The sequence below is a fragment of the Salmo trutta genome, chromosome 17 (assembly GCF_901001165.1).
Source record: "Salmo trutta chromosome 17, fSalTru1.1, whole genome shotgun sequence".
Taxonomy (NCBI): Eukaryota; Metazoa; Chordata; class Actinopteri; order Salmoniformes; family Salmonidae; genus Salmo; species Salmo trutta.
Window position 1 is genome coordinate 22593011 of NC_042973.1, and position 14033 is coordinate 22607043.

Consider the following 14033-nt stretch of genomic DNA (forward strand, 5'->3'; position numbering starts at 1 on the left):
TGTAATCAAATCGAATCCAATTTACAATAGCCCTGATCACAGAGGAGACCTATTCAGAGATCTCCTCATAAAGGTCTTTAAAGAGACCTTTTCTGATTCTGCGCGAGACTTCAGAACACTGCGTGTTTCCAACCCACACAATCAAATACTGTAATCTACCTCTACACCCTACACCCCTCTGTGTAGTCCACCCATCCCTTACACTCAAGAGCACCAGTCCATCCATTCAGTATCCATTTTTGGCCCAGTCTCACAGACCCAGTGTAATCTGCAGTAAAAGCCTCTCCATTCATTCCAGGCTCATCATAGCCAATGCAGGGCTGTAAATCAAGATAGTGACGGACAGACTGTCTCCACTGAGGGGATTTCAAAGAGGGACAATGTCAGAGAAAAGAGTGTTGGAGAGGGGAGACGAGAGGGAGGGAGAGGAGACAGATGGACAATGAGAGTTTGGGGATTGGGCCAATGACAGAGAAGGTGGTATTAAATGTTTTCTAATTCAATATTCGATCAACTTGTTGACAGAGATATTTAACTTCCTCTTTGTCTCTCCCTATTCTCTACAGGTGCAGGTAGGCACCTCCCATCAGGAGCAAAGAGTTGTGGGATATCTCACCTGCACTCATCTGCATGCCATTGAAGGTACGTTGAGATAGAACAATACACATTCACAAAGCAATACATTTTGAGCTGCTTTTTTAATTGGATCCCAGCCGTAACACTTATTCTCCCTAGTGTCTGAATGGGTCTCTTCTGGCTCTGTGGTCTTATGTGAATATCAGAGAGAAATAGGACAAATGTTCTAGAATTAAAAAAAGGGTGGGAGAGTGATTGTACCTGTACAGGTGAGTGTGTGAACATAACAGTCGTAGGCAGATGGTTTAAGGTGGTTAGTGTGTAGTAGACTACTCAGCTTTCTACCTCGGTGTATAAGATAAATGGATGCATCAAACCCGCAAACATCCTCTGTTCCCATGGCGACAAGCTCAAGCTGTTTTAAGTATCAGGCCTATTTAAAGCCTCTGGTCTCTGGGCCTAATGTTTTACCAAGACAGATCTCCCTGCTATTTCTGGAGCATCCCATGCCTCTGAGAGTCTGCTCACTCAGCTAATTATAGAACTACGGCTATTTCTAAAGACAACTTAAACATATGGGAGAGAGAACAAGAAAGGCCTTATTATGTTCTGGGTGATGCTGCACACTACAGTATACATCTTTGCAACGGGGCACATTTTTATTGCTGCTTGTTTTTCATGGCCCATTTTTCCCCTCTTACTGCTTGTTCTGTGTACTGTGTGTGTGTGTGTGTGTGTGTGTGTGTGTGTGTGTGTGTGTGTGTGTGTGTGTGTGTGTGTGTGTGTGTGTGTGTGTGTGTGTGTGTGTGTGTGTGTGTGTGTGTGTGTGTACTTGTGCATTTTACTTCTGTTTATTTTGGTCTTTGCTGCTTGTGCAGAGGCAGCGATTATATTACTGTCTACATTTAGAACACATGTTTGCATTGTCTTGTTGACTCATAATTGATCAGCATTGAATAGATGTCATCCAGGGTTCCTGACCATCCCTGCTCTTCCCCCATACAATATGTTTAGTAGCATGGTCATCCTCGCTGGCTAAGCTAAGCCACTCAATTGTTTTATTTCCATCCCCCCACACCCTCCTCTCTCTCTCTCTCTCTCTATGTCTCTCTCTCTCTGTCTCTCTCTCCCTGTCTCTCTGTCTCTCTCTCCCTGTCTCTCTCCCTCTCTCTCCATCTCTCAGGAGATGCAGCTGTGCGTTGTGAGCAGTTGGATCTGCTCTTGGCGTGGGGGGCGGAGTTCCGCAAGATGACGTCCCGCCCCTCGGAGGAGAAGGGTCTGGAGGACCAGGTGGCCTTTGATGTTGTCCTCGGCGACCTCAATTTCGACAACTGCTCCTCAGGTAGCTAGCTGTCTGACTGTGTGAAAATCGTCTGTTCTCTGACATCCTGCAGAAATTGTACTTGTGGGTGTTGTACATATAATTTGATGTATCTAGACCAATGTCTGGTGGATCTGGACAGACAAGCACCTCTTTGTTTCTCATTGCACCCCTCCATTTCAGAGGATAAACTGGAGCAGCAGCATGCCGTCTTCACCCAGTACAAGGACCCATGTGGCCTGGGGCCAGGGGAGGACAAGCCTTGGGCTCTGGGTGAGTGATAGAAGTTGGGCTGGTACTGGAGGGAGTGGGTGCGCTCGTGTCAGAGAACTAGGCTTTGTCTCTTTAGAAAATCTTGATTTCCTATAGCAGCCAATCTGGGCACACACTGTGCAGACCAAAAATAAGTACAATAGATGCTGGCATAAACCTGGAGAATTATGGTCTGGAACCAAATCTAAAGGAGAGGGAACATTATCTAGGACACAGTGATGTTTGGCAAGTGCTATATGCTGTGAGAGATGGTAGGATGGATGTTGGTGTATATTCAATCAAGCCAAGTTTATTGTGCACTAGAGCCAATGTGTAGATATATAGGAGTTACAGTCCTTCAGAAAGTATTCCTACCCCTTGACTTATTCCACATTTTGCGGTGTTACAGCCTGAATTCAAAATTGATTAAAGCAATGTTTTTTCTTACCCATCTACATACACAATACCAGCTAATGACAAAGTGAAAACATGCTTTTGGAAATTTAGCGCATGTATTGAAAATGAAATACAGAAATGCTTTGGCTGGTCCAGTCAAGGACTTTCACATTCTTGTTCTGAAGCCATTCCAGCATTGCTTTGGCTGTATGCTTGGGGTCATTGTCTTGTTGGAACATAAATCTTTGCCCACAGTCTAAGGTTGTTTGCACCCTGAAGCAGGTTCTCATCAAGGATTTGTCTGTTTGGCTCCCAGTCCCTGCTGATAAAAAGCATCCTAATAGCATGATGCTGTGCCTGGTTTCCTCCAGACATACTGTTTTGCATTCAGGCTAAAGTTACATTTTTGTCTCATCAGACCACAGAGTCTTTCACGTGCCTTTTTGCAAACTCCAGGAGTGTTTTCATGTGCCTTTCTCTCAGAAGTAGCTTCCGTCTGGCCATCTAGTGATGTAGAGACTGTTGTCCTTCTGGCATGTTCTCCAATCTCAGTCAAGGAACTATGTAGGTCTGTCAGAGTGGTCATTGGGTTCTTGGTCACCTCCCTGACCAAGGTCTTTCTTTCCAAGTTGCTCAGTTTGGTTGGACACCCAGCTCTAGGCAGAGTTTGTGGAGTTCCATATTTGTTTTATTTAGCAATGATGGAGACCACTGTGATCTTAGAAACTTTCAACATTCTAGAAATTGTTTTATACCCTTTTATACCCAGATAAACACTACCATTCAAAAGTTTGGGGTCACTTAGAAATGTCCTTGTTTTTGAAAGAAAATCACATTTTTTGTACATTAAAATAACATACAATTGATCAGAAATACAGTGTAGACATTGTTAATGACTGTTGTAGCTGGAAACGGCTGATTTTTTATGGAATATCTACATAGGCGTACAGAGGCCCATTATCAGCAACCATCACTCCTGTGTTCCAATGGCACATTGTGTTAGCTAATCCAAGTTTATCATTTTAAAAGGCTAATTGATCATTAGAAAACCCTTTTGCAATTATGTTAGCACAGCTGAAAATTGTACTTATTAAAGAAGCAATAAAACTGGCCTTCTTTAGACTAGTTGTGTATCTGGAGCATCAGCATTTGTGGGTTCGATTACAGGCTCAAAATGGACAGAAACACTTTCATCTGAAACTCGTCAATCTATTCTTGTTCTGAGAAATGAAGGCTATTCCATGCGAGAAATTGCCAAGAAACTGAAAATCTCGTACAAAGCTGTGTACTACTCCCTTCACAGAACAGTGCTAACTGGTTCTAACCGGAATAGAAAGAGGAGTGGGAGGCCCCGGTGTACAACTGAGCAAGAGGACAAGTACATTAGAGTGTCTAGTTTGACAAACAGATGCCTCACAAGTCCTCAACTGGCAGCTTCATTAAATAGTACCCGCAAAACACCAGACTCAACGTCAACAGTGAAGAGGCGACTCCGGGATGCTGGCCTTCTAGGCAGAGTTCCTCTGTCCAGTGTCTGTGTTCATTTGCCCATCTTAATCTTTTATTTTTATTGGCCAGTCTGAGATATGGCTTTTTCTTTGCAACTCTGCCTAGAAGGCCAGCATCACGGGGTCGCCTCTTCACTGTTGACGTTGAGACTGGTGTTTTGCGGGTACTATTTAATGAAGCTGCCAGTTGGGGACTTGTGAGGCGTCTGTTTCTCAAACTAGACACTCTAATGTACTTGTCCTCTTGCTCAGTTGTGCACCGGGGCCTCCCACTCCTCAGTTTCCTTCCTGTCCAGCAACTGAGTTAGGAAGGACACCTGTATCTTTGTAGTGACTGGGTTTATTGATACACCATCCAAAGCCTAATTAATAACTTTACCTTGCTCAAAGGGATCTTTTTACACATTCACCAACCGGTTTTCTTCTTTGCGAGGCATTGAAAAACTTCCCTTGTCTTTGTGGTTTAATCTGTGCTTGAAATTCACTACTCGATTGAGGGACCTTACAGAAAATTGTTCTGTATGTGTGGGGTACAGAGATAGGGTAGTCATACAAAATTCATGTTAACCACTATTACTGAACACAGAATTAGTCAATGCAACTTATTATGCAATTTGTTAAGCATATTTTTACTCCTGAACGTATTTAGGCTTGCCATAACAAAGGGGTTGAATACTTATTGACTCAAGATATTTCAGCTTTTCATTTTTAATTCATTTCTAAAAAAATTCCACTTTGACATTATCAAATCACATTTTATTTGTTACAGATGTTTTTGCGGGTGTAGTGAAATTGTGTGTATATTCTGTGTAAATCAGTGACACAAAATCTAAATTGAGTCCATTTTTAATTCAGGCTGTAACACAATAACATTTGGCAAAAGTAAAGGGATGTGAATACTTTCTGAAGGCACTATAGACATGTGTATTTCTTTCTTAATAATGTCCAGACAATTAAATGGGCCACAGGTGGACTCAAGTTCTAGGGACATCTCAATGATGATCAAAGTACATTGGATGCACCTGATCTCAACTTGGAGTGTCAAAGCAAAGGGTTGTGAATACTTGAATATTTCTGTATTTAATTTTCAAAAAACTGGCAAAAAGTTTAAAAAACATATTTTGACTTTGTCATTATGGGGTATTGTGCGTAGATGGGTGATAGAAAAATCAATTTAATCCATTTTGAATTCAGGCTGTAACACAACAAAATGTGAAATAAGTCAAGGGGTATGAATACTTTATGAAGGCACTGTATGTTAATCACTGTGAGTCACCATGTTCTCCTTCTCTTCTACTGCTCATTTTAACGTTGTCTCACCCAGACTCCTCCATGTGGAAGACTCCATCAGCCTAAGACTAGTTCCTTAGAGCTCGTCATTACCAATACTGCACATTTGATTGCTGGCCTGAGGACCATTCTCTAAATGAAAATTGTAGCGGTCTGGGGATTTAAGGTTATTAGAGATCTGTTATGTCACAGAGGAGGAAGGTACTGGAGATTTCATTGTTGACTTTTCAAGAAATTATTGAGAAAACAGGCTTCAGGACTATAGATTCTTATGAGCTGCCAACCATTGTCAGATTATGCAATTGGTCAGGTGAACTCATACCTCCCTGTCAGCTGTCCTTTTACCCAGGTGTGTGTGTGTGTGTGTGTGTGTGTGTGTGTGTGTGTGTGTGTGTGTGTGTGTGTGTGTGTGTGTGTGTGTGTGTGTGTGTGTGTGTGTGTGTGTGTGTTAACAGGTACACTACTGGACACCAGTGGGCTTTATGACGAGGAGGTCAGCTCACCAGAGAGTTTACAAAAGTAAGTAAAACAACGAATATCAACACACACACACACACACACACACACACACACACACACACACACACACACACACACACACACACACACACACACACACACACACACACACACAGGCAGACAATACATATACACATATTCATATTTGTTGAAATTGTATGGTATTTTTAAGTTGTTTATTGGTTGTTTTTGTTGACAGAGTGATGGAGAATGAGGAGGGGAGGAAGGAATACTTGGTGTTCCCCACCAATAAAAACCAATGTCCTAATCAGAAGGGCAGAAAAATCCCCCTGAAAGGCAATGGGAGGAGGATTGACTACATCCTTTACAGAGAGGAGGTGCAGCAGGACTGGAAAGTGGTACGTAAACCCTAGCTAAAGACCCTCTAGATACCAAGGAGGTTGTGACATAGAAACATGCAAAGAGAGGAGACTGAGCATCAAGACCAGATCAAACAAACTGGGAAAAGAGAGTTAGGGTTAGGTCAATGTTTTCATCAAAGAGGATTAGAAAACCAAATTACTTTATTTGCATAGATTGCAAATCTGTGCAGGACAACATCTCGTACTACTGCTGTAGTTTTTCTCATTATCAATCGCTGCACTGAACTGCCCCCTTGTGATTAAACTTGGCTATGGCAGGAATTCTGGTCGACATACATTTTCAGATACACACAGTGGTGCAGAATATTATGATTTAAAATACACTGTGTTGTAATCTAGTATTATACTGACTTTATATAATTAATCTGTAATCCCATAATGTTGTATCATGAAATTATTATGGCGATGTCATGAACCTTCTCTCTGTCGCCACCTGCAGGACATTGAAGAGTTCAGCTTCATCACCCAGCTAGCTGGCCTCACTGACCACCTGTCTGTGGCCATGCGTCTGGCTGTGTCCACTGGAGAGGAGGAACCTTAGAATGGGGAGGGAAGAGAGAGAGAGAGAACGAAAGGGACTCAGGCCTGAGAAATACAGAGCTTGACAAAGAAAATAAAGATGGATGTAAAGAGGAAGAAAGAGAAGAGCAGATACAGAGGAATCATGTGATCCAGATGGAACCTGATGGCGAGAGAAAGGAGTGGTTGTTGTGTGTGTCAGAGGTCTGGACTGGGCCTAATGTGGACCTGAGAGACTGAGCCAAAGACTTAAACACACAGACAGTTTCAGTTTGACTCACGCACCTACAGGCCACCGTACTGTATCACCTCTGGTCCTCGTGGACTATCAGCTCCCTGATGATGGAGTCCCAATGATTGATTTACTATAAATAATTTCCTGTATTTAGAGACTATTTTGTTTTTAGGCCTCATTTATGTCTGACCTTTTTATGTTTTTACCTTTTGGGCTCGGAAGTGTCAAATCTTTGTTCTTTATTTCTATGATAAAAAATGGCAACATGAGACTTCTCTTGACTCATGGAATATAGAGTGTAGCCTGGCTTTCTATGGCCCTCTGTGTCTCTCTGTTGATGTTTGTTCCTGTCAATTGAAGGAACCTCAGCAAAATGTATTTTTTTCTAACTCTTTCTAAAGGTTTCTATGGTCACTGCACCATCTTTGTAGGGAGTTTAAACACCTGCATTTAATACTTCACATTTATAATGGAGGAGTTGTTTGAAAACCAACATCTTTGACTGAAAAGGGATGGTTTTGGGGCCACCACTTACAGGCATCTCATGTTTCAGTGGCGGTTGGTTGGTAGGTTGTTTTGCAGAGCTGAGAAGTGAGGAACACCTGATATGATTAGATAAGAGGAACATAGTTAGGAAGGCCTGGGTGGGGAAGTGGCGGAGTTTCTGCATGAAGAGGGGAAGGAGGATTTGAGACTTCAATCCCTCGATAAGAGACTGTTTAGGTTGGAAGCCTGGTCTCCAGGGCAATAAGCATGTTCCCTTGACGATACAACCTCAAATACTGCCAATGCAATGTTTCTGCATGAAATGCCACCCTGCCAATACCCACAAACACACACGTTACAGACACAGACGGCACTCCTGCCTGCCTCGTTTGTGATCACACCTTTTTACTCTCTCACCTATTCTAGCAGTATAGTATTGACTCTGTTGCTATTGCTGGCTGTATCACAGGACGATAAGGGATGTGCCTATGTGTGCAGGGCTGGCTTTGGGATATGTGACGACCCCATGTCCCCCTTTAGCATGGTGCAGTATTTATAAAGCTAATTCCTGGTTGTGGCCACAGCAGAGGCGAATGTTTACACACCTGATTATTCGTTTCTGGTCAGTGAGTAAGCCTGGCCAGTCAGAATATCTCTGTACTTGACTAGCTATGTAAGTATAGTACCAGTCAAAAGTTTGGACATACATACCCATTCAATGGTTTTTCTTTATTTTTTACTATTTTCTACATTGTAGAATAATTTTGATGTTTTCACTAATATTCTATAATGTAGAAAATAGTAAAAATAAAGAAAAACCCTGGAACGAGTAGGTGTGTCCAAACATTTGGCTGGTACTATTTGTATTGTATGTAAGCCCACCTGGCGTTTCTACTCATCTACTAACGTTATCACCTGGTTTCTTTTATACTCTCTAAAGCCTCTTTATTATTATCATTATTATTATTATTATTATTGGTAGGGTTTATATTTTTTATTGATCTGCTTGTTTCTTATTTAGAATGCTGCAGTTCCCTGGTTTAGTGCACAAACTCATAGAGATAAAATCCCTGTTGTGCTTGTCTGATTCTCCAGTGCCTCAGCCTCTCTGGGGTTGGGCCTGTGTGAGTCAGGGATTGGGGGTCAAAGGGCAGGCAGGGAGAACTGCTGTAGCTGCATGCAGTGTGTAATGGCTTCTAGTCTCTCCACAGAAAATGCATCACCTTACTATTGTTTTGATTTTGTTTTCTATAATAACTGTTAATGATGGGTTTTATTTCATTTTACTGGGAATTCTGCTTTGGCATAGCCTTGTTTTCTGAGTGATGTGGCGGGGAATTGTCTTTCTCTTTTTAAGCTTCTTCGACAAACAGCTTATTTTCTTCTGCTTTTAAAAAAAGATTTTCCCCCTTTGAATCGCTGGCTCTTTGTGTGTTTATTTGAGTGTGGAGTATATGTCTAAAGTAGTCTCATTCACCAACTGTCATTCTCTGCCAAACCTCCTGTGGAAAACACCAGAGAAACTGTCTGTCTCGCTCTGCGTCCTCTGGGACTTATAGGGACTGTGTGTGTGTGTGTGTGTGTGTGTGTGTGTGTGTGTGTGTGTGTGTGTGTGTGTGTGTGTGTGTGTGTGTGTGTGTGTGTGTGTGTGTGTGTGTGTGTGTGTGTGTGTGTGTGTGTGTGTGTGTGTGTTTATTTATTTTTACAACCCCAAGTTGTGTAAATATCTCTGAATAACAAACAATACACTGTTATAGAAAATTCATGGCAGTATCGCATTGGAAAATCCAGCATATCACAGCATACCACAGCTCACATCGACCTAGACATTACATGGAACTTCCGCCAATCAATCTTTCTCTCAGAGCCAGGATGGAAACAAAATGGCTGTCTGCAGATTCAAGTAATTTCTATGACTGTGTGGGTACACACTGAGTGTATAAAATATTAGGACCACCTGCTCTTTCCATGACATCAACTGACCAGGTGAATTCAGGTGAATGCTTTGATCCCTTAGTGATGTCACTTGTTAAATCCACTTCAATCAGTGTAGATGAAGGGGAGGAGACAGGTTAAATAAGGATTTTTAAGCCTTGAGACAACTGAGACATGGGTTGTGTATGTGTGCCATTCAGAGGGTGAATGGGAAAGACAAAATATTGAAGTGCCTTTGAATGGGGTATGTTAGTAGGTGGCAGGCGAACCAGTTTGAGAACTGCACCACTGCTGGGTTTTTCATGCTCAACAGTTTCCTGTGTGTATCAAGAATGGTCCATTACCTAAAGGACATCCAGCCAATTTGAAACAACTGTGGGAAGCATTGGAGTCAACAAGGGCCAGCATCCCTGTGGAACGCTTTTGACACCTTGGGAAAACCATGCCCCGACAAATTGAGGCTGTTCTGAGGAAAAAATGGGTGCACTCAATATTAGGAAAATGTTCCTAATGTTTCTTATACTCAGAGTATATTCAATGATATTTAATGAACCTCACTGTCTTTGAAAGCTTGGCGTTACAAAGGGTAATTGTGGTTAGCTCTACAGTATATAGGACTATGTAGGACTATCATGAACTTTACTCAGTACCAGGATATTCACCTGGGCGGCAGGTAGCCTAGCGGTTAGTAACGGAAAGGTTGCTAGTTCAAATCCCCAAACTGACAAGGTGAAGAATCTGTTGATGTGTCCTTCAGCGAGGCAGTTAACCCTAATTGCGGCAGGGTCACCGTTGATAATGGTGACTTCCCCACCCAGGCCTTCCTAAATATGTTCCCCCTGGCAGTGACCCACTCTCCGAGGGTGTCTCAGGGGGGAGTTGGGATATGCAGGTATACAGTACCAGTCAAAAAGTTTGGACAAACCTACCTTTTCTTTATTTGTACTGTTTTCTACAATGTAGAATAATAGTGAAGACATCAACACTATAAAATAACACATACAGAATCATGTAGTAACCAAAAAAGTGTTAAACAAATCAAAATATATTTCACATTTCAGTTTCTTCAAAGTAGCCACCCTTTGCCTTGATGACAGCTTTGCACACTCTTGGCATTCTCTCAACCAGCTTCACCTGGAATACTTTTCCACTAGTCTTGAAGGAGTTCCCACATACTCTGAGCACTTGTTGGCTGGTTTTCCTTCACTCTGTGGTCCAGCTCATCCCAAACCATCTCAATTGGGTTGAGGTCGGGGGATTGTGGAGGCCCGGTCATCTGATGCAGCACTCCATCACTCGCCTTCTTGGTCAAATAGCTCTTACACAGCCTGTAGGTGTGTTGGGTCATTGTCCTGTTGAAAAACAAATGATAGTCCCACAAAGCGCAAACCAGATGGGATGGCATATCACTGCAGAATGCTGTAGTAGCCTTGCTGGATAAGTGTGCCTTGATTTCTAAATAAATAACATACTGTACAGTGTCACCAGCAAAGCACCCCCACGCCATCACACCTCCTTCGCCATGCTTCACGTTGAGAACCACAGAAGCAAAGATCATCCGTTCACCTACTCTGCGTCTCATAAAGACATGGCGGTTGGAACCAAAAATGTCAAATTTGGACTCATCAGACCAATGGACAGATTTCCACCGGTCTAATGTTCATTGCTCGTGTTTCTTGGCCCAAGCAAGTCTCTTCTTTTTATTGGTGCCGTTAGAAGTGGTTTCTTTGAAGCAATTTGACCATGAAGCCCTCATTCATGCAGTCTAATCTGAACAGTTGATGTTGAGATGTGTCTGTTACTTGAACTATGTGAAGCATTTATTTGGGCTGCAATTTCTAAGGCTGGTAACTCTAATGAACTTATCCTCTGCATCAGAGGTAACTCTTGGTCTTTCTTTCCTGTGGAGGTCCTCATGAGAGCTAGTTTCATCAAAGTGCTTGATGGTTTTTGCGACTGCATTTGAAGAAACGTTCAAAGTTCTTGACATTTTCCACATTGACTGACCTTCATGTCTTAAGTTAAGGATGGACTGTCATTTCTCTTTTCTTATTTGAGCTGTTCTTGCCATAATATGGACTTGGTCTTATACCAAATAGGGCTATCTTCTGTATATCACCTCTACCTTGTCACAAAACAACTGATTGGCTCAAGCTCAGTAAGAAGGAAAGAAATTCCACAAATTAACTTTTACAAGGCACACCTGTTAACTGAAATGGATTCCAGGTGACCTTCTCATGAAGCTGGTTGAGAGAATGCCAAGAGTGTGCAAAGCTGTCATCAAGGCAAAGGGTGGATACTTTGAAAAATCTAAAATCTAAAATATATTATATATAAAAAAAAATGTAATACTACATGATTCCATATGTGTTATTTCATAGTTTTGATGTCTTCACTATTATTCTACAATGTATAAAAATAGTCAAAATAAAGAAAAACCCTTGAATGAGTAGGTGTGTCCAAACTTTTGACTGTTACTGTATATTTGATGATATTTAATAAGCTTCACTTTCTATGAAAGCTTTGCGTTACGTAAGGTTATTGTGGTTAGTTACACAGTATAGCAAAGATCATCCAGTATCCAGGATCACACAGTATCTTAAAAAGGAGCGAAACCACTTGTGTACCAAAGAAAGAAAAGTGACAAGGAAGTTAAACCTTGTGGGTATTTTCCTCGTATGACATATACTTCTGCTTTTTAATATCAGGGGAGAGGAGAGTTCAATGTTACACTTGAACACTTTGTGAAGAACCACAAATAACTCTTCAGTGGTACAGCACTCAATTGTATGAGCTTTTTTGAAAACTCCAATGAGGGGACTCCCTATAAACATAAAGCAAAAGAATATAAACATGAAGACACAAGACCAAATGTGAGATTAACATTTTGGCATCTTTTCATTTTGGCATCTTTTACCAATCAAGGGTCGATATCCCCATATAACATTCCTCCAAACTAGTCAATTACACATGCCTTGTAAATTGTAACTAATTTTGAGGTCTAGATTGTTTATTTGAGCTTGATGATATGTCTGATATGCTGATGAGTTAAGCAAATTGCTTGTCCAGTCAACCATAAACAGCAACTCACATTCATAATGGCAATATTAATTTCACGCACTGACCATAGAGAGCCTGTTTTTTCTCTATGTTGGTTAGGTCGGGGTGTGACTAGGGTGGGTATCTAGGTTGTTCTGTTTCTATGTTGGCCTGGTATGGTTCCCAATCAGAGGCAGCTGTTTATAGTTGTCTCTGATTGGGGATCATATTTAGGCAGCCATTTCCCCACTGTGTTTTGTGGGATCTTGCTTCTGTGTAGTTGCCTATGAGCACTGCTTGAGCGTCACGTATCGTCTATTCTTTGTTGTTTTGTGCGTTTCACTTAAATAAAATATGTGGAACCCAGATCACGCTCCACGTTGGTCCGAGTAGGCTTCCAGTTCGTATGACGTTTGTGACAATTCAATCATAAATACAGTGAATTTGTGCCAACGGCCATGATGCATTCTATACTAAAGATGTTGACATGCATGACTAGAAACACAGTTTAAAAAAAACTGTAATAGTATGACTTTTAATAAAGAGGGGAAATCACCTGCTTGGGTAAAACTTTACATACCAGAATATACTGTATGTCACAGAGCTACATGTATACAGTGCATTTGCAAAGTATTCAGGCCCCTTGACTTTTTCAAAAAAAAATTACATTACAGCCTTATACTAAAATGTATCCATATACACACAATAACCCATTATGACAAAGCAAAAACTGATTTTTAAACATTTTTGCAAATGTATTAAGAACAAAAAGTAGTAATACCTTATTTACATAAGTATTCAGACCCTTTGCTATGAGACTCGAAATGATGCTCAGGTGAATCCTGTTTCCATTGATCATCCTTGAGATGTTTCTACAACTTGATTGGAGTCCACCTGTGGTAAATTCAATTGATTGGACATGATTTGGAAAGGCACACACCTGTCTATATAAGGTCCAACAGTTGACAGTGCATGCCAGAGCAAAAACAAAGCCACGAGGTCGAAAGAATTGTCCATAGAGCTCAAAGACAGGATTGTGTCGAGGCACAGATCTGGGGAAGGGTACCAAATAAATTCTGTAGCATTGAAGGTCCCCAAGAACACAGTGGCCTCTGTCATTCTTAAATGGAAGAAGTTTGGAACCACCAAAGACTCTTCCTAGAGCTGGCCGCCAGGCCAAACTGAGCAATCAGGGGAGAAGAGCCTTGGTCAGGGAGGTGACCAGGAAACCAATGGTCACTGACAGAGCTCAGTAAAAGGCACATGATAGCCCACTTCGAGTTTGCCAAAAGGCACCTAAAGGACCTTCAAATTACAAAGGTCCTTGATGAAAACCTGCTCCAGAGCACTCACGACCTCAGACTGGGGCGAAGGTTCACCTTCCGACAAGACAACGACCCTAAGCACACAGCCAAGACAATGCAGGAGTGGCTTTGGGACAAGTCTCTGAATGTCCTTGAGTGGCCCAACCAGAGCCCGGACTTGAACCCGATCGAGCATCCCTGGAGAGACCTGAAAATAGCTGTGCAGCGACGCTCCCCATCCAACCTGACAGAGCTTGAGAGGATCTGCAG

General features: G+C 41.8%; 1 protein-coding gene across 1 annotated transcript in view; it reads left to right on the top strand.

Annotated features, from left to right (window-relative positions):
* The window catches only part of LOC115151865 (sphingomyelin phosphodiesterase 3), a 52377-nt gene extending 45502 nt beyond the window's left edge, over positions 1-6875 (top strand). Inside the window, exons 3-8 of the mRNA XM_029696172.1 lie at positions 567-642; positions 1760-1918; positions 2081-2170; positions 5799-5862; positions 6062-6221; positions 6685-6875. Coding sequence (XP_029552032.1) covers positions 567-642; positions 1760-1918; positions 2081-2170; positions 5799-5862; positions 6062-6221; positions 6685-6786 — 651 coding nt within the window. The 3' untranslated portion in view covers positions 6787-6875. The remainder of the gene's footprint in view (positions 1-566; positions 643-1759; positions 1919-2080; positions 2171-5798; positions 5863-6061; positions 6222-6684) is intronic.
* Positions 6876-14033: the final 7158 nt, after the last annotated feature.